The sequence below is a fragment of the Cryptomeria japonica genome, chromosome 7, assembly GCF_030272615.1.
Source record: "Cryptomeria japonica chromosome 7, Sugi_1.0, whole genome shotgun sequence".
NCBI classification, from domain to species: domain Eukaryota; kingdom Viridiplantae; phylum Streptophyta; class Pinopsida; order Cupressales; family Cupressaceae; genus Cryptomeria; species Cryptomeria japonica.
The window spans coordinates 601584002-601609131 of record NC_081411.1 but is presented as its reverse complement, the minus strand read 5'-3'; the positions used below and the strand labels follow the sequence as shown (position 1 = coordinate 601609131).

The following is a 25130-nucleotide window of genomic DNA, read 5'->3' as shown; positions in this document are numbered from 1 at the left end:
ATAGCACTTGATGTACAGGGATTGTTGAATTAGTATAGAAACTAGCTCTTTAATATATTTCCATTATGTTCTGTGTATTTACTTTTTGTGTTTAATCGTTTACCCGTATGTGGCAAACACAGTTTCTTGAAAAATCGAAAAAAATTCTTTTGAGTCAGATTTGAGGCATTAAACAGCCTCGAAAATGGCGGGAATCGACATAGTGGATTTTAAGCATATTCTTCTCTCAGAGAGCTTTCCGACGCTTCAAATGGCACGTCAATCTGATCACCGGTTCAAAAGTTATGGCTGTGCTAGAAGTTGGACAATTTTTAGGAAACTTTCCAGATTTCAAATTTGGTTCCATTTTGAAATTTAATTTGGTGCTAGACCGCCAAATTTTAATTTCTAAATTGTAATTTTGGCTCCAAACTGGAGAAGGCTATTTAGGAAACTTGTGGGTCATTTCTTGAGTTAGTTTGGAGAGAGTGAATTTTGGGGTTGGAAAAATTTTAGATTGTGGGAATGGGTTTTCCAGGAAACTTTATAAGTTTTTGTGTTGCAGCTTGTGAGTATATATTCCTCTTGAATGTATTTGCATGGATTGAAGCATATTTTTGAAAATAATAAAGTAATCTTTGTTGTCTAAAATTGTTGTGTTTTTCTGTCTCGGGTTCTGCCCTCATCGGGTTGTTAAACCATGTCACAAATATTGAGGGTGATTTTGTACACATTCGAATAGTTCTTGGAGCCAAGAAGTGCACAAAGATATTTTCTGTGTGCAGATTTGATATTCTAGGAGCACTCCAAACTTCTTGGAGAAGTTCATCATCTTTGGATAGTGCCAACATTCCTCAAATTGAACCCTTATGCACTGAAGGAGTTGGTTGAATTATTAGGACAATTTTTTAATCGGTTTATTTTAAAATTTTCTATAAGACCTTGGCATGATTTAAAAAGAAAAATTAATTCAATAATTGAACATTAAAATGGTCAAAATAATAAAATTAAATGATAATTTTTATTGAAAAGGTGTCTTAAGTGTGCAAAGAATGTGTCACTAGGCTCAAGGTGCTGAATAGTGGTCATAAAACACTTTGTGTTATTTTATTAAAGAAAAAATGCCCTTTTGAAAAAGCAATGAAAAAACAAAAAATATTTTTGTTTTTGAAAAACCAACAAAACAAATTTTTTTTTTTTTGTGAAAGACAACTTTGAAAAAGTCATAGAAGGAGGATGGTTTTATAAAAAAATTACATTGTTTTTGGAGTTACTTCATTTCTCAAGAATGAAAACACATTCATCTTCTCCAATTCTTAAGGATGGAAACCCTCTGGAAATTTGAAAACTTTGAGGAAAAAAACCATCCTAGTTTTTAGAGTAATTCCATCTAGGGATTACTAGTGTGCAGCAGAGATTGGTTTGGGGACGAAAACCTCCATTCTATTTCAAGTGGTTTCATACAAGAACTGCCATTGTGCTGAAAATTCTAGATTGAGTTGATATTTTTTGTGGCTTGGGGTATTCGGTATTTGGATTTGTAGAGATTTTTCGAGTTTCTATTTTGGTGTGTTTTTGTTTCCGTGTTTCTTTCAGTTATGATTTGAATTTTGGGTTAGTGTGATTGTCTTGTCTGATGGTTACATAAAATAAATAGTAATGCAGAAAAGCTTTAGAATTTTTATCAGCTAACCATAGCATTTAAAAGTAGTTAACTTTATGAGTGCCATAAAGAAGCTTCCTTTAAGGTGATGTTGATAGATAGTAGCTATCAATAATTGATTTCTATGAATTGTAACATTTTTGTGATGGGTTGCAGCCTACTGTTCCATTCTTGGGCAGCTGTATAGTTGGTCAGTAATGCAAACCAATGTGCTACAATAGTTATATCAATCCTTAACTGTTTCTAAATTGTGTCATACAAGTCATAGATCCATCTATTTCAGTTTGCAACAATATAATTGTTTGGTTATGTTCATTCTTGTTGATCATATAGAGGATTTCAATGATTAACAGATAGGCCAATAGTGAACCATTGGAACCTTCAAAATATTACATCACTCAAAATGTTTCAACATCTCTTTCTGGGTAACAATTTATTTGCTTTCAGTTTCATGCCAACTATTTGATGAAATGCTCATGTTCAAATTATGGAAAAATGTATCTAAGTTTTGTTCAAATATGTTTGTTAATGAATATCATTCATCATTATAATAATCTAGAAGGTATTTTGTTGGATTCTTTCATTTTCAAGTATTTTCTTTGTAATAGATCTTTGGACGGTAATATCGTGGATCCCATTTTATACTATATTCTGTGATTTTGGCATTGATGCAACTTTGTTTGCACTCATTGTTAGCCAATTTGGCTACACCAATTCTATGATCTTTTGAAATTGTAAGTTGGTTGACTTGCCACCAGCATTTTTCAATTAACTTTCTTTTTTCCTCATTCTTACTCTATATGCACCTTGCCCATTGTAGGAGCTAGGTGATTAGAAAGAGTAGAATTGAGTTGATTTCAATTTTTTTTTTTGGGATTTGAAATATCGCCTTACAAGGGTTATTATAGTTGTGTTATTGTTGGTGGTCTTGCTAATTTGTTGGGAAGCTAACACTTTGTTGTGGTCTTCACTTAATGTTTTGAGTTGGCCACTTATTCAATTGTATGAAAAATTATTGGAGCTTTGGTTTATTTAGCTTGTGAAATCATGGCGTTAGTCAATTTGGGAATGAGACTTTACTATGCAGGGGAGGAATTCGAGCAGTTTCCTCAATCAAAAGATGTTTTACTCAATGGTATAGAGGAGGTGGAAATTTGTTTGTCCATGGTAAAATAGACATGCTAAGATTTTGCGATGGGCATTGAAACCATCAATGATTTTGTTGGTTAAACTTAAGCTTATGAGGCACCTTGATAATGCTATGAAACTTATAGTTACCACTTACTTTGGTGAAATTACAAGATCAATATCTCTTAAGTATCCATATGGTATAAAGATCATGAGGGAAATATTGTAGTCGGTCGTGGAAATTTTTCAAGGTTTGGATGATATCACAAGTCCTTTCACTAAGAGGGTAACATTTTTGGAAACTATTGCAATAGGTAGATCATGTGTTGTGATGTTGGTACTTTAATATGATGATCTTATTTTTAAAATGTTTCAACATTTTTTTGCTACTATTAGTATGAATCATGAGGAAAATCTTGTGGCCTCAATGTGGAGAATTATCTCTTTGGTTTTGATTGAAATTGATGTTATTCCTTAGCCACTCCTTTTAGTTTTGTTGGCTATTGTGAGAAAGGATGATCAAGAAGTCTCATCAATTGTGCATGCATTGGCTAAAATGTGGTGAATTTAGGAAAATGTTGAAGCCATACTTAATAGTAGAAATGGCAGTTGAAGAAGAAAAGAGTTCTCTTATTGCTGGTAAGAATGTTGATAGCAAAAATATGCTTAGACGATAGAAACATTGATTCTCATGCAAAGAACATTGGTAGCCAAGTCATAGGTGTCTAAGTAAAGGACAAGTGAAAACATTGTTAGATAAATAATCAAAAAAGAAACTAAAGAAATCTAAGGAAGATCCTGAAAGAAAGTAATGGGTACTCCTACACCACAAGCTAAAAAGAAGATGAGATTTTTACTAATACCATATGTCTATTCTAGTAGAATGATGATGAGAATAAGGAAGAAATTGTGACGGTGGAGCATGAAGAAGAAGAAAAGTTTCGGTCAATTTTTTTTGAAGTTGTTACAGAACCTAAATTTGAGAAGGAAGAAAACATTCTTGTGATTAAGAAAATGCCTCAAATCAAGAAGCATGTGTTCTAGAGCTCCAAAAGAACTAATGATGGGAGATATGCACACCAGGAAAATGTTATTAATGATGGGTTTGAGCATGCTGAAAATTTCAGATAAGTAACTAATGATAAGAACTGAGATCAATCTAGTGATGCTAATTTAACAAATGAGTGGGAGATGCCAAAAAATTGTTAGAGCGACTTTTAGAAAGAATGCCTGAGAAGAGAATGCTGATTTTTGTATTGAATCTAGCAGAAGTTCAATATGTTTTCATGACTCTTGATATCATGAGGTTGATCAGAAGGAACAATTGATGGTAACAGGAGAAAATGAGGTAAAAGTCATAGTAGAGTTAGATAGCACAAAAAGGCTTATTGAAGGATTATGCAAAATTTGTAGAGAAAATTGATTGAGCAATTAGATGGAGTAAGTGTTGCTAGGACTAAACAAATTGTCACTATTGCAGAGTTACAAATAGTTAAGAATGCAATGGAAATATTGAAATCATAATAGCTGCATATGGTTAAAGATAGAGATGTGAACAACAAATTTGTAAATGGAGCCTTAGTTGCGTAAGTAAATGAAGGGAAAAGTTGATGAGCTCACCTTTGAGCTCAAATTAACCAAGAACTCACTAGAAAGAATCCAAATAGCACTACTAGAGGTAGAAAATCAACCAGATGTTGTAGTTCTAGACAATGAAGCAGGGGCTAAGAAAATTAAGTAGGTAATTGATGAGTTTGATAGGCTTCAAGTGGATTTCTATTCATATCAGTATCTAGGAAAACTAGAAGATACAAGTACATAGGTGTGCTGGAAATAAGATTGGTCTAATTAACAAGAATAATTTTCAATCTTTTTTAGATAATATGCTTTTTGAAATGGATGCAAAGATATCTTTTGATAACTTGCTTTTGAAATGGATGCAAAGATATCGTTTGAGAACCCTCTTTTTGAGATCGTTGTTAAGATATCTCTTGATGCAAATTCTACAACTTGTGATAATATTAGAGTGGCACAACAAAATCTATCTACATGACAAGAAGGATCGAGGATTAGGAATTGCAAATTTCATGATATTGAATTGGGATTCAGGTGTTTCTTTGAGACACTTGACATCACAGAAAAAGACCGAACAATTTGTGGGATTTCGTCAAGTACGTCTTGTTGGTTTAGCTTTCATAATTATTCAAAGAATTAGCAATGTGCTTACTCTCAAGAATGTTAATATAGATATTTGGAGGGAGATAATTGATGCTCAAAAATATAATGCTTTGGAAGTAGTGAATTCATGAGTTGCACAACCAAAGCCTTTTGGATCAAAATCTAGGTGAGCAAATTTATTTAGTTAAAGTGGGTTACAAATATATTGAAGAGTGCAATCATTCAAACTATGTTTCTTTTTTGAATCTATATTACTTGGTGAATGGTAGAAAGTTGTGTAAGGGCTTGTTCTCCATACAAGATTTGCTATTTGTTAGATAGATCTGCAACAACTTTCTCCTCTTGCATTGATTTTGATTCAGTTTTATCTTCTAACATTGGCATGACAACTTTCATTTGTTATGAGATGAATCTATGTGGAATTGATGCAGAGGAAAGAGTAGGAATCAATGATTTTTCATTATGTTTTAAGATTATGGGTTCTTATTCCTTCAAAGCCTACAAAACCCTTAAGCCTACACAAGGCTTAAACCTTCAATTTTGGTAACCAACACTCAAAAACCTTACCAAACCTTTGAGACAACCTTCAATATGTGCACATGACCTATACAAACCCTCCATGGCTTCTAAGAGCAGAGATCTAACCAACTTCTATGATTTCTTTAATAAGGTCACCCAATTCTAGTGGGTTTCTGAAATTGATAAAATGGCGATAACTTGCAAATCGGACCTCATATCTAAAATCTAAAACCTGTTTTGGATACCCATTTGGAAAAAGTTATAAAACATATGCAAAACAGAGATATGGTTGTTGTAGAACACCTGTCTCAAAATAGGAATGCTATGCCTGAAAAACCTAGTTTGTGAACAGGGTGACTGGAAATATTTGACCATTAGACAACTTAAAAGACCTTTTCTTTTGACCTGGCAAGAATGAAAAAGTACTGTAATTCAATTATCTTTCAAACCATAGAAAGCTCAACCCCTCATCACGTTTGTACAGACCGTACCAAACAAAAGAGCAGCAATAAAAATCTGAAAAAACTGTGAATGCAAGAGTAGAGATAGATTTGATTACTTCAATCAAGACAAATCACATCCAATCGATCCATGGTCGATGGGGAAAGGTTAAATACATGTCTAAACATCCCCCCCAACAGTTACAAACCATATTTCAAAATCCAACTATCCAAAACCACCTTTTTTACAAAATGACAACTTCTGCTATGAAAGTTGCTTAACAACTTTTTGTGGTGCAACTTTGTGATTTATGATCATTGACCTCCAATGACTTCATAAGGCTCTAAACCATTACACATGTTTAAAGAGGTCTAATAGACCTTAATGCAATGATAAAATGCCATTGGGAGTCATTTACCAATTCTTGGTATCCCTACAACAACATTGACAAGATTTTGCAACTTTTACAAAATTGACCCCAAAAGACTCTCTAAGACTCCAAATCACTACAAACACATTTGAAATGGTCCTTTAGACCTTATTACAATGTTAAAACACTAAAAGTGAATAAAAACCCAAAAGTTGCCTCATGGAGGCATGGAGGGAGGCATGAAGGGCATTGGGTGCCCTACACTAGGAATTGATGGATGAATCTATGTGGAATTGATAGCATTTTAAAGAGAGGATTGATTGACAACACTAACGAAGATAGTATATTTTCATCTTCCATTTGTATTAGAGAAGCGTAGTGTAAGCATGGCAGTGATCTCATCTTGTGCATTAAGCGATTTCTTGGTAAAATTGAGAAAATTTGGATAGTTGGTCACAGCAGTCCTCAAAATTAACTTGGGATCCAAGAGGATGTATTTCAAATTTACTTTTGGAGAATGAATTCTTTGGGATTTGGGACTTAGGTATTTGCTGAAAGGTTTAGTTGGTAGGAGTTGGAAGCTTGAATTGGCATTGCTTGAGGACAAGCAATTCCAATGAGGACATGTAATGTCCCCCCTTTTTTGATCCATTCCAACATTCTTAGAAACTGTAACTTTCTTGGAGAGTGCTAACTCTCTAGAAGAGAAATTCTGATAGTGGCAGCAAGTTCCTAGAAGCACTATTTGTGCAACAATATGTTTCATGTGCAAACCCAACAATTTGGGAGAACTCCAAACTTCTTGGAGAATTCCATCATCATTGATTAGTAGCAACTTTTTGTGGTCTAAAGTCTTATGTGCTTAAGGAGTTGGGGGAATTATTAGGACAACTTGATTGACTTATTTTAATATTTTTTGTAAGACCTTGGGATGATTTAGAAGGGAAAATTAATTAAATATTTAAATATTAAAGTTGTTGAAAAAGTAAAAATTAAATGAAAACTTATATTTAATTATTTAAAATGATGTTTCAAGTGTGCAAATAAATTGTCGCTAGGTACAAGGTGCTGAAAAGTGGTCATAAGAGACTTTATGTTATTTTATTGGAGAAAAATGCTTTTTCAAAAAGTCAATGAATAAGAAAAATGCAATATTCTTGCATAAATCATCAAAATTCTTTTTGGAAATGACTTGAAAATATGGCCAAACAATTTATATGCTTGTAATCTAGGCTAGGTTCTTTCTTTAATTCTTTGAAAAGTTGAAAGGAATATTGGAAATGACTAACCCATCAACAATGCTATGGCTACATTTTAGTGGTGGCCATCTTACACTTTTGTGCAAAGACCTTTTTTAATAATACTCTCTTGGTAGCGGCATTCTCATACATGCAAATAGCAACACCTATTCTTTTGTTTCATGTTAGTTTCCCTTTGGATCAGGATTTTCTTTCGTTATTAGGATTTTCTTGTTCGTCAACAATTAATTGTTCTCTTCTAGTAGAACATGAGCTAGACCCAGGTATAGGTATTTTGAAAGATTGGAATATTTCTAAGAGAGGTGTCTTTGGAGTAAATGCATTAAAGATCCTTTGATTTTATGCATAGATTTACTATGAGCTATCATTTTAGGGGCTGCTTTTTTTGTCCAATCTATTTTCCAGTCTTGTGGGAATTCTTTTGTTTTGAAATGGCCCTTTTGTAATTGAACATTTCCATTCAATGTTTTTACAAAAAGCAATGTCTATCATTTCAAGATGATTAGTAGTAGTCATATTGTATAAGGCTTATATCTAGACATTGACATATTTAAATGGACCAAACGTTTTTAGTCCATAAACAAAAGTAAATATTGCCCTATAGTCAAGAGATCCATGTTTGACTTCATTACAATCCTTGTCACGTGGACATATACCAAGATTAGGATGATAGGCAAAACACACATAGTTCTCATCTAGTCTAGACAAAACAAATATTTGGCAATCATTTTCATTTTGAGTTTGTCGCTTGTCACACACACACACACACACACACACACATATATGAGACATAGGCTTTATGCGGTAAGGGACACAAGGACCTATGTGTTGTGTTGTAAACACATATGCTCTATTGCAAATGGGGACCCCTCTTTTTGCTTGTTAGTTTAGTTGTTTTTCTTAGCTTGGTAGTAGTTTTAGTCTCCTAGCTGTTGGGAGAAGGTAGCAAGGTCCTTGTCAATCTGAAAGTGAGTTAGGACAACCCTTGGAATAAAGAAACGATTTCACTTTCCTTTGTCAAAAGTACCCAAGTATCAATGAGAGTCCCAAAATCCTTGTTGAGTGAATGACCCTAGAGTATAATATTTAAGTCAAGAATCGGTAGGTCAAATCAGGTAATCTAAGTCTAAAATCCATGAGTGATCTTCAAGATGAAGAATACAGGGAAATGTCATAGGAAAATTTCACTTGACAAAACATTAAGTTTAATAAGGAGAGGTGAAGGTTGCTAAGGATTGAAAGGTGAATCCAAAATTGAGTCATGGAAAAATTCCAAGGTTGAGATAAGGATTTTATCCATGAAATGAGAATGAAATGAGGATTTTATCCTTGGTTCAAAGTTGGATGAGGAATTTATCCTTGGAGTGAAGATGAAAGAAGAATTTTATCCATGAAATGAAAAGGAAATAGGGTTTTTTATCCAAGGATTGAAATTGTGAAAGGGAAATTTGCTCAAAAATCCAAGGTGAAGGATCAATTTTTTATGTAATTTGATGGGGAAATCCAAGCACAAAGTGGAAATGTGAAATCCTGCCAAAAAATCCACTCACCTTCAAATCCTACTAGGAATTCCATGAACAAGTCAAAATCCCACAGAATTTTATGAAAAGCCAAAATCCCACCAAGAATTCCATGAGTAAGGTGAAAATCTGCCTAGGAATCCAAGCTTAGGGTAAAAATCCGCCAAGGAATCCTAGCACAAGTCAAAAATCTGCTTGGAATTATGAGCACTCCACCTTGCATTTATAGCTTTTCAAATCAAATGTGAAGTCAAAGAGAGGTCGACTTGAATGCAAAACTGTGAAATTTCCCTCCAAAAATCAATTTTTAACAATGCAAAAAGTTTGAACGAGGAGGGCCGACTTGAAGGAGAGAAGTTGCAATGTGAAAAACAAAACGAAATCCTCACCTAAGCCGACCCTTGTCAAGGAGGTGTAATATCCTTTGAGCGACTATATATTCAAGTTCAAGGAAGTCATTTCACACCATTCCAAAACAAATTCAAAGCAAATTAAAGGCAGAGTGAAATAAGGAGCAGATTCAAGAGTAGAATAAGGAGCGAGTTGCAGCAGATGAAGACAAATTTGTGAGAAAAAATCAGACACCAAGCCAATTGTTGAATGAGAAGAGGGCGATCTTTGTTAAAGAAACACATCAGAGGTGAAAGAAGGTGATTTCTTTGAAGAAATACAAGTAATTTACATGCAAATTTGAGTGAATTGTTTCACAAAATCGAGCATTTTTAAGATTTTGAGGCAAAATCAGAATGTATTAAGGTCCATTCTTTTGGAAAAATTTATGAAACAAGTGAAAAACATGGGTTCGTAAGACATTTTATGAAGCATTTTTGATAATATTTTACAAATCCAAATCAAATGGCCGCTTACAATAAAAAGTGTTTCACAACTTTCCCTTGGAGAATGATTTTCATGAAAATTCTTTTAGAGTCTTTCAATTGAACTAGGTGTAAGATTTTAACTTTTATTTTATTTTCATAAATTTCTTGCATTTCACTCGAGGAATTCCATAACTAACATAGGAATTTATATTCATAATTGTAATTGAAGGTATTTTCTCTTTTCAGGAATGATTGCATGCAATGGTGGAGAAGGATGCAACTACGACAAGGAGGTCAAGGTCAAGGATATCCAAGGAGGAGGATAGCAAAGATGAAGGTGGAAGTGCATAAGGAAACACCAAGGAAAGCATTTTGAGGAACCTTAGTTGAATTGAAGAAGACACTATTGATGATGTTGAGTATCAAGAGATATCGTTGGAGATGTGGAGACTTCTTTATGATGGTATAGAGGTGGAAATGAAACAAAGAGCTAAGTGAAATAAGGGGAAACTTTGCAAATCATGCAAGTTAAGATGGCACCTACTCACCTCCACCAATCAAATAATCCAAGGTCAACATGTCCAAATTCATCAAACTTGACTCATTCAAAGAAAAAGATAATGGGCACACAATCCTAGAAGACATGGAATTTTCTTATTTGCTTTCGTTGCTCACAAATATTGACATTGAGGATATCTTATTTTCATTGGTCAAAATATTTAAAAGGGTGGAAGTTAGGGTGTTAGTTATAACCAACTCCACTTAGGGTTTTATTGAATTATCTTGGCCATTGATTTAGAATCAATCTGGGCCCTTGCTTTGTAATTGAGAGATCTATATAAGGCTTGGCCTTTTTATTTGTAAAGTTTAATAGTGGCAAGAATAGTGGTAGTAGTAGGAGATTAGATATTGTTGCCAAGACTATGTTGGAATCAATACATAATTTTCATTGAAGATACGGTGGTTCTTTGTATGAAGTTTCAACATTTTGCATGGTTTCTAATTCTCAAGTTTTAGGTAAAGTTCATTGATTTTAATGGAGAAATGTGAAAATATTTGATGAATTCTTTGGTTCATACCATTTGTACTTTGTTGATTGCAAATTGTAGTGTATGGTTAGTTTGAACCTCATTTTGGCAATAGTTCAATTGTAGATATTCTTTTGGATTGGGTCAGGGATGTATACAATATGAAAATCTTTCACTCCCTTAGAAGATTGCACTCTATGGTGTTGTGAGCTATATCTAGTCAATTAGGAAGGAGTTCCATAAGGAATTCGTCTATCCGAAGCACTATCCATTATTATCGTTTTTCATAGGTCTTGGATTAGTTTCTCTAACCCTTATCCCTTTGATCTTTGTTTGGTAGAAGTTTAAGTTAGTTTAGGAAGAAAGCATCATTAAATTGCTATATCGGATGTTCAAGTTCCAGCTATTTTGTAGAAGTGTATGTCTCTTTGTGAGAACAGCAAATCGCATAATTTCATTGAGTCTATTCATTGCATGTCGAAACCTGACAATATGAACCTTGGGGTTACCTTAATTGATCAAATTGTTTATAATTTGAGGTTTCCCTATTCAAGAGAAGATAGAATACTTAGTATTTTATTCTGTATTAGAGAGTGCCACAAAATATCTGTCAACACTATGTAAACTAGAATAGCTCCAAAATGAACATAGTTGCAATATTAATGGCTCCTAATATAATTTATTTCAAACATAGGGAAATAGGCAAAGATTTTGTCTAAATATATTTATTAGGATTATACTCAATATTTAACTCAATGAGATTTGTCCTTGGCTTAACAAATTGTTTAAAAGTAGACTCGTACACAATATTTCTCAATAAACTCTCTTTTCAAATAAGACTTCCCATATACATCGCCTACCTTGAGAGCAGGAGCTTTGTAAGTAAGCACACTTGCTAAGGGTTCTTCTGTTACTTCAATGTTGGGTTTTTCTTCTTCAATGATCTCATTCTTTGTTGGTTGCACAATGGCATCTCATAATATCCTTCTATCGAAGTTTGGTTTATTGTCTCAACTCCATGTTAAGAATAATTCAGACTGAATTTTTTTAGTTCTTGTAGCTTGTATATGAGTCTAAGAAAGGACACCTTATGGGGTTTAAGGGACAAATAACAGACAAACTTACTTAGATAAAAGACAATTAATAGTCAACCAAATCTTGGATGAGACTCCCCATAGAACTAAAGTTCTTAACTTAGCAATTTCTTAGTTAGGATATACTAATTTAGTAGAAAACAAGGACCAAAGAACACTTGAATCTCTTGGTTGAACCAGTTATCTTGAATCTCCTCGAGTTCTGACATTCCCCAATGTTTTGGTCGATCCATAGTGAGATCAAGACCCATAAGCAACAACACTAATATTAGAAATTTAGATGTCAATGCAACACCGATGGTTAATCTAGCAGAAAAGTAACCATATGCAGTCATAGGTGATTTTGTTGATTCAACCTTGGAAGAGATAGGAACACCTTGTCTAGGTTAGTAGCAAGACCAAATGCTAGGTGGTTAAAATAGTCTGGGATGGATCAGCATCCTCGTGGCTGTAACCGCTTCGCCATTCATCAATTGAGGATTTTGGATGATCAAGCTTTGGGCCACCCAAAGTTATTATCATCCACTACTCAATGTCATGTTTTGAGATTTCCCACCTTGAAGAAACTACAAACACCTCATTTGTTCAATATGGAGATCTTTTACAAAACCTATTAAGGAATCGCTAGTGGTGGAGGGTTCTTTTCTATCTGGAATTCCTATTTAACATAGATAAGATTGGAAGGTACTATCAGAAGTCAATCAAGGTTTTGATGTAATTAGTTTACTAATTTTCAAGGTCTCAAGCAAAACTCTACAGATTTTGGTTTTAAAGAGATCAGTTTAACAATAATGTTATACAGTCATATATTTAATGTATTTTCTGAGTTTTTAGGATTTGGCTTGTTCAGTGAAATGATGCATTATTGGGATTGCATATTGAATATTTCATGTGTAGCTTGCAAATAAGTACTGGTTTTCTTTGTTCTGAATGGTTGCAGACATTGTGAATTAATGAAGAGAAAGCAGCGAATATTGTAACTTGCAATTATTTTATGATGCTTTTTATCACCACTGTAGTCAATTATGTTTGCATGGATTTACAATAATTTTGTTTCTTATTTTATTTATTATGGAAACTTGATTTCTGTACTATATAAACAGGCTACAACATCATATTAAGAACTTGGTTGAGTTTTTCATTAAATATCACTTACAATATTTGAAGAGAAAAGGAATAGCTTTACTAAAAGGTTGACTTTATTGGTTTGTCTAATTATTCCTTATGTGCCATGTGCAGGTCATACAACCTTGGATTCAAAAAAGACGAATAGAATATGCAAAACATAAACACATAGTATCATCTGTCCTGCATCATGTACATAAAAAAGGATTGGGAACCCTTGTTGGAGAAGATGGAGAACTTGATGTTGATGTTGCTAAAGGGTAAAAATGACACTCTATTTAGCGAGCATAAACAAAATATGTGGTTTTTGCTTGAATCAATATATTTGACTTATGCCTGAAATACAGGATATTCAATAGCCTGGATTCTGATGGTGACGGACATTTGTCTGAAGGCGAGCTTCGTGGGCTACTTGTTGGTCTTGAATTGCATCAACAAAATGCTTCAGCTAAAGATGCCCTTGACAAAATAATGTCCGATTTTGATACCTCAAGAGATGGTAAACTTGACTTAATGGAGTTTGAAGAAGGAATCCGTTCTTGGCTTCATGTTGCACAGAAAGTTGATCTTTCAAATAACTACTCAAGGAAAGTCTCTGATTTGGAAAGGGTATGAAATTCCTAATTTGTTCTAGTTATGCACATAAGGATATTATACTAAACTTTACGTGACCAATTGTTATTAAATTTCCAATGCTGCAGACAGCCAGAGATGAGCTTGATAACCTCATCCCTGAAGACACGAAAGATGATAATGATAATCCATATCAATTCTACCTGAAAGCTGTGTCACTTATGCTGGGAGGTGCTGTTATAGCTGGAATATTTGCAGATCCATTTGTAGATGCTGTTGACAATTTTTCTGATGCAACAAGCATTCCTTCATTTTTCATCTCTTTCATAGCAATGCCTTTGGCTACAAACTCTAGTGAGGGTGTTTCAGCACTTATTTTCGCAAGCCGCAAGAAAACACAGACAGCTTCCTTGACTTATTCTGAGGTTATTCCCTGATCTTTGGATGGTTGTTGTATGTTTATTTTGTCGAGGAATAAGTATATGTTTCTATAATTTTTATTAGCAACTCATATTTTTTGACCACATAAGTATGGAATAAAAACAACACGCTTCTGGAATAGCTTCTAGTGAACAACCAAAAGTCTTTACTTTTCTCTGTAACAAGCCATTCAAGTTACTATTTAAGAAAATAGGCAAAGATGGTGAGAACAAGCAACCAGAAATGAATCCAATTAAGTAGATGACATAGAAATGGTATGAATAAACTAAATAAAGAAAGGCTCTTACCAGGAATGGTATTGGATAATCTCAAAAGTGACACCTTCAATAGGATAAAGTTATGATTCTATGAATAATCAAAAAGCCAAATTATCAGCAGATTCCCTCAAAATATAAAGTTCCGTTTATAACTTTTTTTGTATACAAATTGCTCAAAGGGAAAAATTTTTAGAGTTATCCCAAAATACCATCATTGGGCCAACAACAAATTATGGTCACAGTATCATGCTTTATAAAGATCTATTCAAATCCAAAGCTGCAATTGCATCTTTTCTGAACTTCGTTTGACATGATATATAGTAGCATTGCATTTATGCAGCATTAACCTGGTGTGGGTGTGGCAAAACTGTAAACTGTAAATGGAATTCAATTAACTAGGTTGACTTACGGGAAAAAAAATGTATAGATTTTGGGAGCCAAAAACTGAAGATCTAGTTGTTAAAACAGAGAAAAATATTTTTTCTATTTCATGTCAAATATGGTGTGTAGATATGAAAGGAGACAATACCATATAGTTTTTTATTTACCTCAGAAGGCTTATGTAAAAAGTTGTTGTACCATACAATATGGCCTACCATTTTAGGTGCAACCTTGTGTTAGAAATAAACATTCATTAGGGTATAATTCAATAGAAAACCCTCATTATGATATTACATTCTAAGTTGTACAAAATATCTATTTATAGTAAAAAAAATCCTAATGCTAAAAATGAATTGTTCAGTCTGCCTATTGCTCTTCCTTGAGTTGTAGTATGGATGAGACTCCTTGATATCCCTCTAGTGGTTGTGGCTCTATATCATTCTAGTGGCAGGGGCCCTCTTGCACCTCTATTCCATAGTTCAGATCACAGCGGAAGCTCACATTACCAACTTTTTGTCCACTACTTGCAGTTCTTTGACCTTAAATGTTAAAGGGGATTCTAAACGAAATTGGCTATCATGTAGGGTTTTCCAGCCTGCTCCCCCTTCACAGTGGACTCTCCTTAGTGAGTAGTCTTAGCCTCTGCATTAGCACTCTCATTGTGATGAATTTGGTTGTTTGCCTAGATTGTCTTCTTTTGTTTCATTACATCGTGGGGTCTGTTGTGACCTAATCACACATCACCCCATCCCAGATAGGGCCCCCTACCTTTTAGGCCCTTTTGGTCGTTTGGTCTTGGTTTTTTTGGGTTTTGGTGGCAGTCTCGTTAGTCTCTCGGTTTTGCGAGTGTTTGGGGGTCAATTTGATTAAGTCTGCCTTTTGTTTGAGTGATTTTGGTGAAGTCTAGGGCCTGTTTTGTCAATTTTAGGGTTTCTGCCTTTAGTCCTAGATTTTTGGGGTTTCTGTTAGGGTTTTGAAGAAACTAAACATACAACTGGAATCGGGACCCTTCAAGGAACCTCCCAGTAAAATTTGAGCCAAAACGGAGCAACTTTCTATTTTTAGAAAGTTCCTATTTTTTAGGGATTTTATCAAGTCTCGGAATGTCGTCATTTTGCCAATAATCAAACTTACTATTTTTGGTAATTTCTACTTTTAGTAAGTTTCTATTTAGTAAGTCATTCATGTGTCTTGTCTAGGAATCTAACGCTAACGTTTTAAAGGTTTCTATTTTTGGAAAGTTTGTTCTAAGAGGACCATTCAGGCAAGGTGAAGAAGATCAAGCATTTGTGATTACTTCTAATTCGGGTAAGTCAGAAAGAAGACAACGAGAGTTAGAAAATGGTTAAGTGCTGGAAGCCCTTTCCTGAAGTGGAAAGCTCGAGAAATTTGTCTGTCTGGGAAATCACCCCAAATTCTTATATGGTGGCTTGATCCGGAAGAAACTCAAAAAACTCAATCCAAGTTCGGAAGAAGCATGAAATGTTGAATTCCTCCTTCATAGTGAAAATCCGCCCCAAGCCAACAATAGGTGCCAAAAAGAAGCATGCATGGAGAGATGGAAAATTGCAAGATTCCATGCCAAGGCTGAAATAGCGTGCCATGAAATGGAGTTGGGCACTGAAATCAGCCTTGGAATTCACAAAAAACTCATAAATTCCTCCTTTAAGGCAAATTTGCGCCCTAGGTCAAGGATGGGTGCAAAAATGGCGTGAGCTTGGAAAGTTTAAAAAATGAGTGAATCATTGGCAATGGCAAAATTCCGCCCAAGGCATGGTCATGGCGCCAAATTGGGGGAGGCAAGAAATCTATGGAAATGTTAAAATTCCTTCCCTAGTGACAAATGCCGCCTAGGAACAAGGGAGGGCGCTAAAGTGGTATGCTCATGGACAATGGACAAAATTGTGAAATCCTCCTCCATGGTAAAATTCCGCCCTATTCCTTAGGAGGATGCTAAAACACACGAGGCAAGGATAGCATGGAAAGTATGAAAATCCATGACCAAGGCAAAATCTCGCCCAAGAAGGCCACAGGGCCCTTGGAATTCATGGAAATGCATTGAATCCTTGGCAATTGTTGGAAGTTTACTTAGGTACATGCATTACATAGTAGTTTGGGTATGAGACACTTGGGTGTTTGTGCCACATTGGGATAGTGTGTGTAGGATAGTTTCCATCTTTTATGGTGTGATCTTGTTGTTACATTCCACCTTCGGTGGATGATCCATCTCATGTGGAATATTATATTGTTTCTCCTACCTACCACACCTATTTTCTACCTACCCTTGTTTCTTATTGAGCCACATGTCATGTTTGTGTGCTCACATATCCATATTGCCTTGCTTATATATGCAGGCTCTTCTACATTGTATGTAATAACTATTGATGTTTTGATCATCTATCTATTGATGAGAATACAGTTTATTCTTGTCCTATATTTTGTCTATTTGTACATTTCATTGAGCTCGTGATCTTGGCAAAATCTCACATGGTATCAAAGCCATTATAGCGTCATTGATTCGTCCTTGAGAGGCATTATTGCGACGTCAAGAGGCAGATTTGAGGAGCAGCATCTTTTGGAGGTGTCCTAGACCAGATCCGACCTTGCCATTGCGTCCGAGTGGCCGTTTCCATGAATTTTGAGTATAAGTTCGGCCTATTTTGGTGAAAGTAAAATTTTGCCCAATTTGGGCGGTACGTTATGGATTTCGAAATTTTTTTTCTGCAAAAAAAATCTTATCACTTTCCACAAATTTTTTTTTTTGAAATTTCTTTTTAAAAAAAATAAAAAAAATAAGTATTAAAAAAATCAAAGTTTTTTTTTGTTACGGGGGGAGTTCCCCCCACCAACCTCTATACTCTGCAGGCTTTGTACTTGCAGCTGTCGTACCTTACGTTGTTGTCGAACCCCGACTGCTGTGTAGCCGCTCGTGACCATCGTTCTCTCGACGGTCTGCACCATTGGCGACCCTCCACGCCACCTGACGTGCTCTCCTCCGCCGCTGGGACCTGAACTCTGAGGCCGACACCCTCAACCCTGCCAACCTCCTTCCCGCTCTAGCCGGATGCTCCACGTAGCTCCAACCCTGCTGTCGACCAACAAACCCCTCACTGTCAGCCACTGGCTTCGGTGCCGCCTCCTCACCGGGCACTCCCGTTGTCGCCAGTCTCCTCGTCGGCCAATCACCGGCAGCCCGCCAGCCAGGTCACCGGCCCCGGCAACCCACACCCCGTCGACGATCTTCTCGTCTGATGACCCGTGGACTTCCTCTGGCCTGCTGATGATCTTTTCTCGCAGATCGCACCACGTAGATTGTGCCACACGGACTCCACCATGTGGCAGCCACCTCACTCGTGTGCCACGTCAGTGCCACATCATCAGCAACCTGTGTCACGTCATCCTGCCACGTCATCTTTTCAACGAATCATTTTTTGCCACGTGTCAATCCATACGGACGCCCAATCAGCAGGGAGGTGTAGTTTTTTGCAACGACTAGACGACCGTCAAATTTAGGGTCGTGACTTGCTGACGTCATCATTTTTTTTGAAAATTGTGTAGGCCCCCTCCGTTGAGCTTTTTGATTTTGCAATTCAACTTCAAATGGCCATATCTTGCTCATTTTTGCTCCTTTTTTGGTGCAATTTTTTTTTGAAATGGGCTAGAATTTTGTGTACTTTCTGGTGGTGGAATTATTTTATGATTTTGATGGACATATTTTTCAAAAATATCAACTTTTGGTGACTGTATTTGTCCAATCCTCGTTTTTGCAACTTTCGGGACTCCGGTTGGGCTCATACGAACTCCTTTTCAGGTGTCTTTTTTTGAAAGTGCATATTTTTTCGTCTACTCTCATAGTATGCTATCAGATTGCAACAATTTTGGGTAGAAATTGTACTTTCAACATATGGTCTTTTTTGGCCAATTTGGCACTTGTATTGCATAGATCTTTTGCATTGTAGTTCTCATCCTATTGTGGCAGTCGTAAAACAAAATGAGAAGTCCACCTTGCCATTGTTTGCAAGTGGCCTATTGTACACACACTACATATAGGGCCTGTGCCTGGGGAGGATCCTAAAGCAAGTTTCATTTTGATGCCTTCTTATTAATGATTTAAGGTAAGAGATGCTATGTTGAGATAAATATATCATGTGTACTTAGTCATCTTTTGGTTTGTTTTGCAGATGGAGGAGGATTAGGCCAAGACAAGGGCGACCTATTCCAGTCCCATCATCATCAAGGACACTTCCAATATATGGAGGAGGACTTCAAGTGTTCAAGAAAAGCATTGGGAGATTTCAAATGTTCAAGGGGTTCCAAGCTATCCTCAAAGACTCCATTCTACCACATGAAGAAACCACAAGATAACAAAGGAAGACCTTACAAGCACTTCAAAGAGGTACATCATTCATCGCATCATCAAATCGAGATAGAAAAGAGATCAACCAAGGCACAAACGTCAGACAAGGTGGCATCCCAGTCACTTTTCCTCCAGTCGGATAGCTCCACCTCAGCACGTCCAAATTCGATGTACCTGACTCATCGGTGACGATACAAACTTCGGTGTACCTACCCCTGCTTCCTATTGGTCCACACTCCTTGAATGCAATTTTCTCATTGGCTAAAGGAGTTTGTTGTAACAAACCCTAATTAGGGTTTCCATCTTCTAATCCTAGCCATTGATTCCAAATTTATCAGAGCCTTTGAATTGTAAAGAGCTCCCTATATAAAGCTCTGGCTCTTCATTTGTGAAGGTTAATAGTGAGGAGTTAGCAAAAGAGATTTAGTGAATAGTCAGCAAATAGAATAACATTTAGAGTAGATTAGGAGGACAAGGCAAAAAATTGTTGCCCTTGATTGTAAATAAACCCCATTTTCATTGAAATCATGGTGAAATGTGTCGTTTCTTTGCAATATGCATGGTCTCTTGTTGAATCTTCGTATTAGATGGTAAATGATTAGATTGAATGGAGAAAATTGTTGAATGCACTTGTGTGGAATCTGCCTAGTCCAAACCACTAGCCTCTTGCTAACTGTAAGTGCGCCTTGCGTGGTCAACTGACATAGAATGAACTTAATTTCGAGTCATTACACGTCTATTGTTCATGCATTATCTTGAATGGTGATCAGTGTCTAATGGTGTATGATTTGAATCCATTTGAAGCATCCCTTAGAAGATCGCACTAAGTTGGTGTTGGGTTGTTCAATCCGATGGTGAGACCCAGCCCAGTAGGACTCCACCTAGTCATTCATCCATCTTCTTACATTCTAGATTAGACTTTCTAATCCTTTCATCTTTTGATATTTCTTTATCTCCCAGTTAGTAGATAGGACTTGTGATTCCAGCAAATCAGATGTTCAGGTCATCAAACGTAAGTCCCCTTGTGATCCCAGCAAAATCACATCATACTACAAGAGCTTATCCACACGTAGAGACCCTAGATACTCGAACCTTGGAGTTGCCTCGATTGATCCTTAGGCGAAATCTTCAGCATTCGGGGAAATTTTGTTCAAGAGAGGATAAGATACCTTGGTATTTTATTCTGTGTTCACATGTGCATGAAAAGCACATCAGCACCTTTCAAGTTCAATAGTTTGACAAACCTTCTATCCAGTAAATTCGGCTTATAGGTTTGGGTACTTAGTAGTCTGTATCTCTTGGTTCACCAAAGCACCAGTTTAGTGAGGTGGAGTAGGCTTATTTGCTCCGTCGAGTTTTCATCACCTTTAGGGTGTCAAATTTCCTCCACATTTTGATGAACCCGATGTGAAAGCATTTTGACATTGTTTAATTGCGTGTGTTCGAGAAGTATGCCTAAAGTAAGCTAAAAATTTGTTAAATTTTTCCTTAAATAGTCTAATACTCTGCTTTAGGACTTTTAATTGCACACTTGTAGAGTGGTAGGAGTGTTGTAGAGTTTGTCTATGAGCTTTACAACCTAGACTGCTATTGGGGTTGTTGTAAGGAGGACTTCCAGATAGAGTATCCATCCTAATTGCTACAACCCTACTTGGCTTGGTCCGGTGTTCACAGACATGGTGGATCCAAATGATCCCTTCACTTCTCATCCCCATAAGAGTATTATGACTGGGGGCTCTTCTACATCCAGATCACAAAACACTACCCCTACAAATAGTCCCTTGAGATTTCCTCCTACTATTGATCATGATTCTACAATCACTATTTAGTTTGACCAGATTCAATTATTAGAGGAGAACTTGAGAGACTTCAAAGGGTTGTTAAATTGGGAAAATGTTCTCCCTCAGGTTGGGAATGTGATAAATACTCTTTAAATCTCAAATAACAGAGATCTGGAGATTTTGAGGGCATTATCCTTAATTGTTAAGAGTCATGTGCCCCTTGTATATGTCCCCTCTCAAGGTAGTTAATTCAATGCTACTAGTTCTTAAATCAGTGTTGACAAACCTAGAGTGATAGTAAACATGGTTGACATTGGACTTATGACTGATCCCCTGATTCCTATCATCAATGTCTCTAATGTTGCCCTGGGTTACATTGGTATGCCCAACAACTTTACCACTGCTTTTGCCACAGTTCATGCTGCTTCTGTCAATGCCGGCGTTTGGGGTGGTACTACCCTTGGTGTTGGTACTAGAACTCATGCTAGTGCTAGTGGAGGTGTTAGTCACAGTACCTATACACCCACTTCTATGCATGGAACACCTCCATCCCCTTCCCCTACTAATCTTGTTTTAAACACCATATTGCAGAAAATGAGACAATTGCAACAACTACTTACAAATCTTGCATCCTCCTTTGGTCAATCTTCACTATCCACTTATTATCACAAGAGCTCGCTTGACTTGAGCATCTTTAATACCATCCTTTCCTAGGGGGCTGAGGCATTGAAGTTTGATCAGTTTAATGGAGAAGGAGATCCTAATTTGCACATGGATTCTTTCATGACCATGTGTAGTGATTATCATAGTTTGGATTATGTTTTGCTCAAACTATTCTCTTAGTTCCTTAAGGGAACTATGTTGGAATGGTATAGTTCCTTGCCAAATCCCTCCATCCGAACATTTGATCAACTCATGGGCTCGTTTCTCAAATGGTTCCAGGCAAACATTGGTAGTAGGGTCACCATAGTCGACCTTGTTCAGTGCAAGCAAAAGTCGAATGAGAGGGTTATTGATTTTATTTGTCAATATTAATATATCTCTACTAGAATTACCTTTGCCCTACCAAATAGCGACCTGCAAAGAATGTTCATCGGAAATTGGCAATCGACACTGAGAGAAAAGTTGTCTCTTAATCAATATTAGAACTTTGCTAATCTTATGTTCTACACTCACAGATTACTAGAACACGATGATTTAGTTTCGAGAATCTTCTTCAAATTCTCGTGTTGGCGCCTTTGGGGGTATGTCTTCCACGGAAGGGTTTAGAAAGAACAAGGTTGTGGCTAATGTTGTTGCTCTACCTCAAGCAACTGAGAGATCCATACGGGAACCACAACAAAATAGGGTCTTTATTAAGTTATATGATTCGCTTGAGAGATCCATACAAGAACCACAACGAATTAGGGTCTTTATTAAGTTAAATGATTCCTATTTAAGCATAATGCAGAGATTATTAAAAAGAATTTTGATAACCCTTCCTGACCAGACCTTCGTTTGACAACAGACCATACCCTCGGTGGTATGATGGTTCAAAGTTCTATCAGTATTATCGTGTGCCTGGACATGACATTGAATGTTGCATTCATCTTAGACATCTTTTCTAGGGCCATATAGACAGTGGAGCTATCCGGGTTGGTGAGAGAAAACATAAGTCTGATGAGTCTATTTGCAAGACAAACAATGAGTTGTAGATCTACACAGAGCCTTTTCCACCCCATTCGTCTAATTTCATCTCTGCATCATCTTCGAATTCGGCATCAAGTGAAGGCCTGTATGATTATATGGTTACTATCACTTCGATCTTGCTTCCTAGCCAGGGGGCAAGATCTTTCATCCCCTTGGATGCCCCTTATTGTGGAGAGCCTACTCCTCTATACATCTTGTTGATGTGTCTTTTGTACACGACCAAACACAGAATAGAATACCAAGGTATCTTATCCTCTCTTGAACAAATTTTCCCCGAATGTTGAAGATTTCGCCGAAGGATCAATCGAGGCAACTCCAAGGTTCTTATATGTAGGTTCTCTACGTGTGGATAAGCTCTTGCGCTATGATGTGATTTTGCTGGAATCACAAGGGGACTTACATCTGATGACCTGAGCGTCTGATTTACTTTGGATATCACTGGAATGTGGGACTTTACTGGTCGTTGATTTTTAAAAAGGAAAAAAGGATAAGGGTTGGAGAGGGATCTAATTCTAACACTAAGAATGTAGGAGCAATGGATAACCTTTGATGAAACCCTAACTAAGTCTTGCTTTGACATGCTATGATCATCTCCACAAGGCTAGTGCGATCTTCTAAGGATAGCTTTATGATGTTCAGATCACCGGTACAAGCATAGACATCATCAAGTTGATGCATATTAATGAAGAAGCGATAATTGAAGTTAAGCTTAAGCTGAATGATTCCAGTTGACTACCCAAGGCAAGTTTGAAATCAACAAACCGCTAGTAGTATGGATATACAAATTTCACCATTGATCATACAAATTTCTTCCATTCATCTAATAACATGAAATTAAATTTGAGAAGTATAGATACCATGCAAATTGTAGAATCGACACATAGAATTCACCATTCCTTCAATGAAGTTTACATGTCTTTTGCAACAATGTCTTGGCAACAATCTTTGCCTTCTCTTTTTACTCTACTCTAAAAAACTAATTGCTCGTGAACAAAGAAATGGGACTCGGACCCGGACTCGGCTAGACTCGGGAAAGTGAAAAACTCAAGAAATTTAGAGATTTTTAAAGATTTAAAACTTGTTTCAGACACCCTTTATTGAATACACCTTAAAGACACAAAAACATCATCAAACTTGGCTCATTTGATTACATACACAAGTATACATCAATCACATAAGCATAAACGCAAATTGTAGTTGAAGAAAATAACAAACATAGATATATAAATATTGTCAAATGTATACAATAATACAAAACTCATGGAATAAAAAATCCATGTCATCATATAATCACCATAAAATGTTTCATACAAATACCAAAGGTAAATAGTAAATACTAAATACAACTACAAGTGTACAAGCCTATGGCTCAGAGGGTTGTGCACCCTCTCGCCCTAGCCCCCTGCGAAGGCGTTTAAAGTAGGTCCTGGATGATTCAGCAGCCATAGTCGCTTCCTGTAACACCATGCCATGCTCACCAACATCAAGAACAGCTGTGTCATGCTCGCCAACATCAGGAACAGCTGTGTCACTCTGAGTCTCAATATTTCCTGTCTCTGCTCGTGCTCTCTGCTCCTCCTCTGCCATGGCTACAGCCTCAGCCTCTATATCTACCTGGTCAATCCAATCAATGTCATCATCACTAAATACAGCTGTAGGAGTCCCAGGAGCTGTCTGATTCTCATTGGCCCACTCTGCTTCAAGATCAACCTCATCTAGAATGATAGGAGACATGTCAACTAATGCATTCTTTCTCATTCACAGGCGGAGGTTGTAGTGAACAAAGACGAGATCATTCATCTTCTCCATAGATAATCTATTGCGCCTCTTGGAGTGTATGTGCTCAAACATACTCTAATTGCGCTCACAACCTGATGCGCTGCATGGTTGGCTCAAGATGCGAATGGCCAACTTCTGAATATTTGGTGTCTCTAGGCCAAAAAAGTTCCACCAATGATCTGAGTTTGAAATGAGAAAAATAAATAAAATCAGTCTCACTCATGAACTCATTTAACAAGTTACAATATAGTATTGAATAAAACTAAAATTAAGCCTTGCAACTTATTTTTACCTGGCATCATAGTTGTCCTACCGTCTTTGGCGATAGGATGAGAGAAGGTCTCCACATGTGCATTTGAGAACATCTGTAGCTCTCGAAAAAGGTCTATCTGAGAAGTACCAGCAGGTCCCATCTTCTCCATGATTGCATATAGCCCATTAAGGACCTCCACATCAGCCTTGAAAGAAGGGATAAAACGAAATGTCGGATTCAAATAATAGGCTGCCGCATGGATGGGCCTATGAAGTTGATGACGCCATCTCCTATCAATGATCTCCCAAATGGGACCATACTTGCTCTCATCTGCTCCATAGACGAATCTGATGGCCTCCTTCGCCCTATCCATGCCCTCATATATATAGCCCATTGTGGGCGGGCTTATCTCCATCTGCAACTCGCAACAAAACCACCAAGGGCTTAACAAACTGCAAAATTGAAAATATTGTGTAATTTAGAAAAATGAGCAAATA

The 25130-nt window shown here is 36.6% G+C and overlaps 1 protein-coding gene across 5 annotated transcripts in view; it reads left to right on the top strand.

The window, feature by feature from the left end:
- The window catches only part of LOC131029656 (sodium/calcium exchanger NCL2), a 198457-nt gene that overhangs the window by 133525 nt on the left and 39802 nt on the right, over positions 1–25130 (top strand). For all 5 annotated transcript variants that reach the window (XM_057960228.2, XM_057960226.2, XM_057960229.2 and 2 more), the window contains exons 4-6: positions 13237–13382; positions 13470–13731; positions 13824–14120. In XM_057960228.2, the coding sequence (XP_057816211.2) occupies positions 13237–13382; positions 13470–13731; positions 13824–14120 (705 nt within the window). The remainder of the gene's footprint in view (positions 1–13236; positions 13383–13469; positions 13732–13823; positions 14121–25130) is intronic.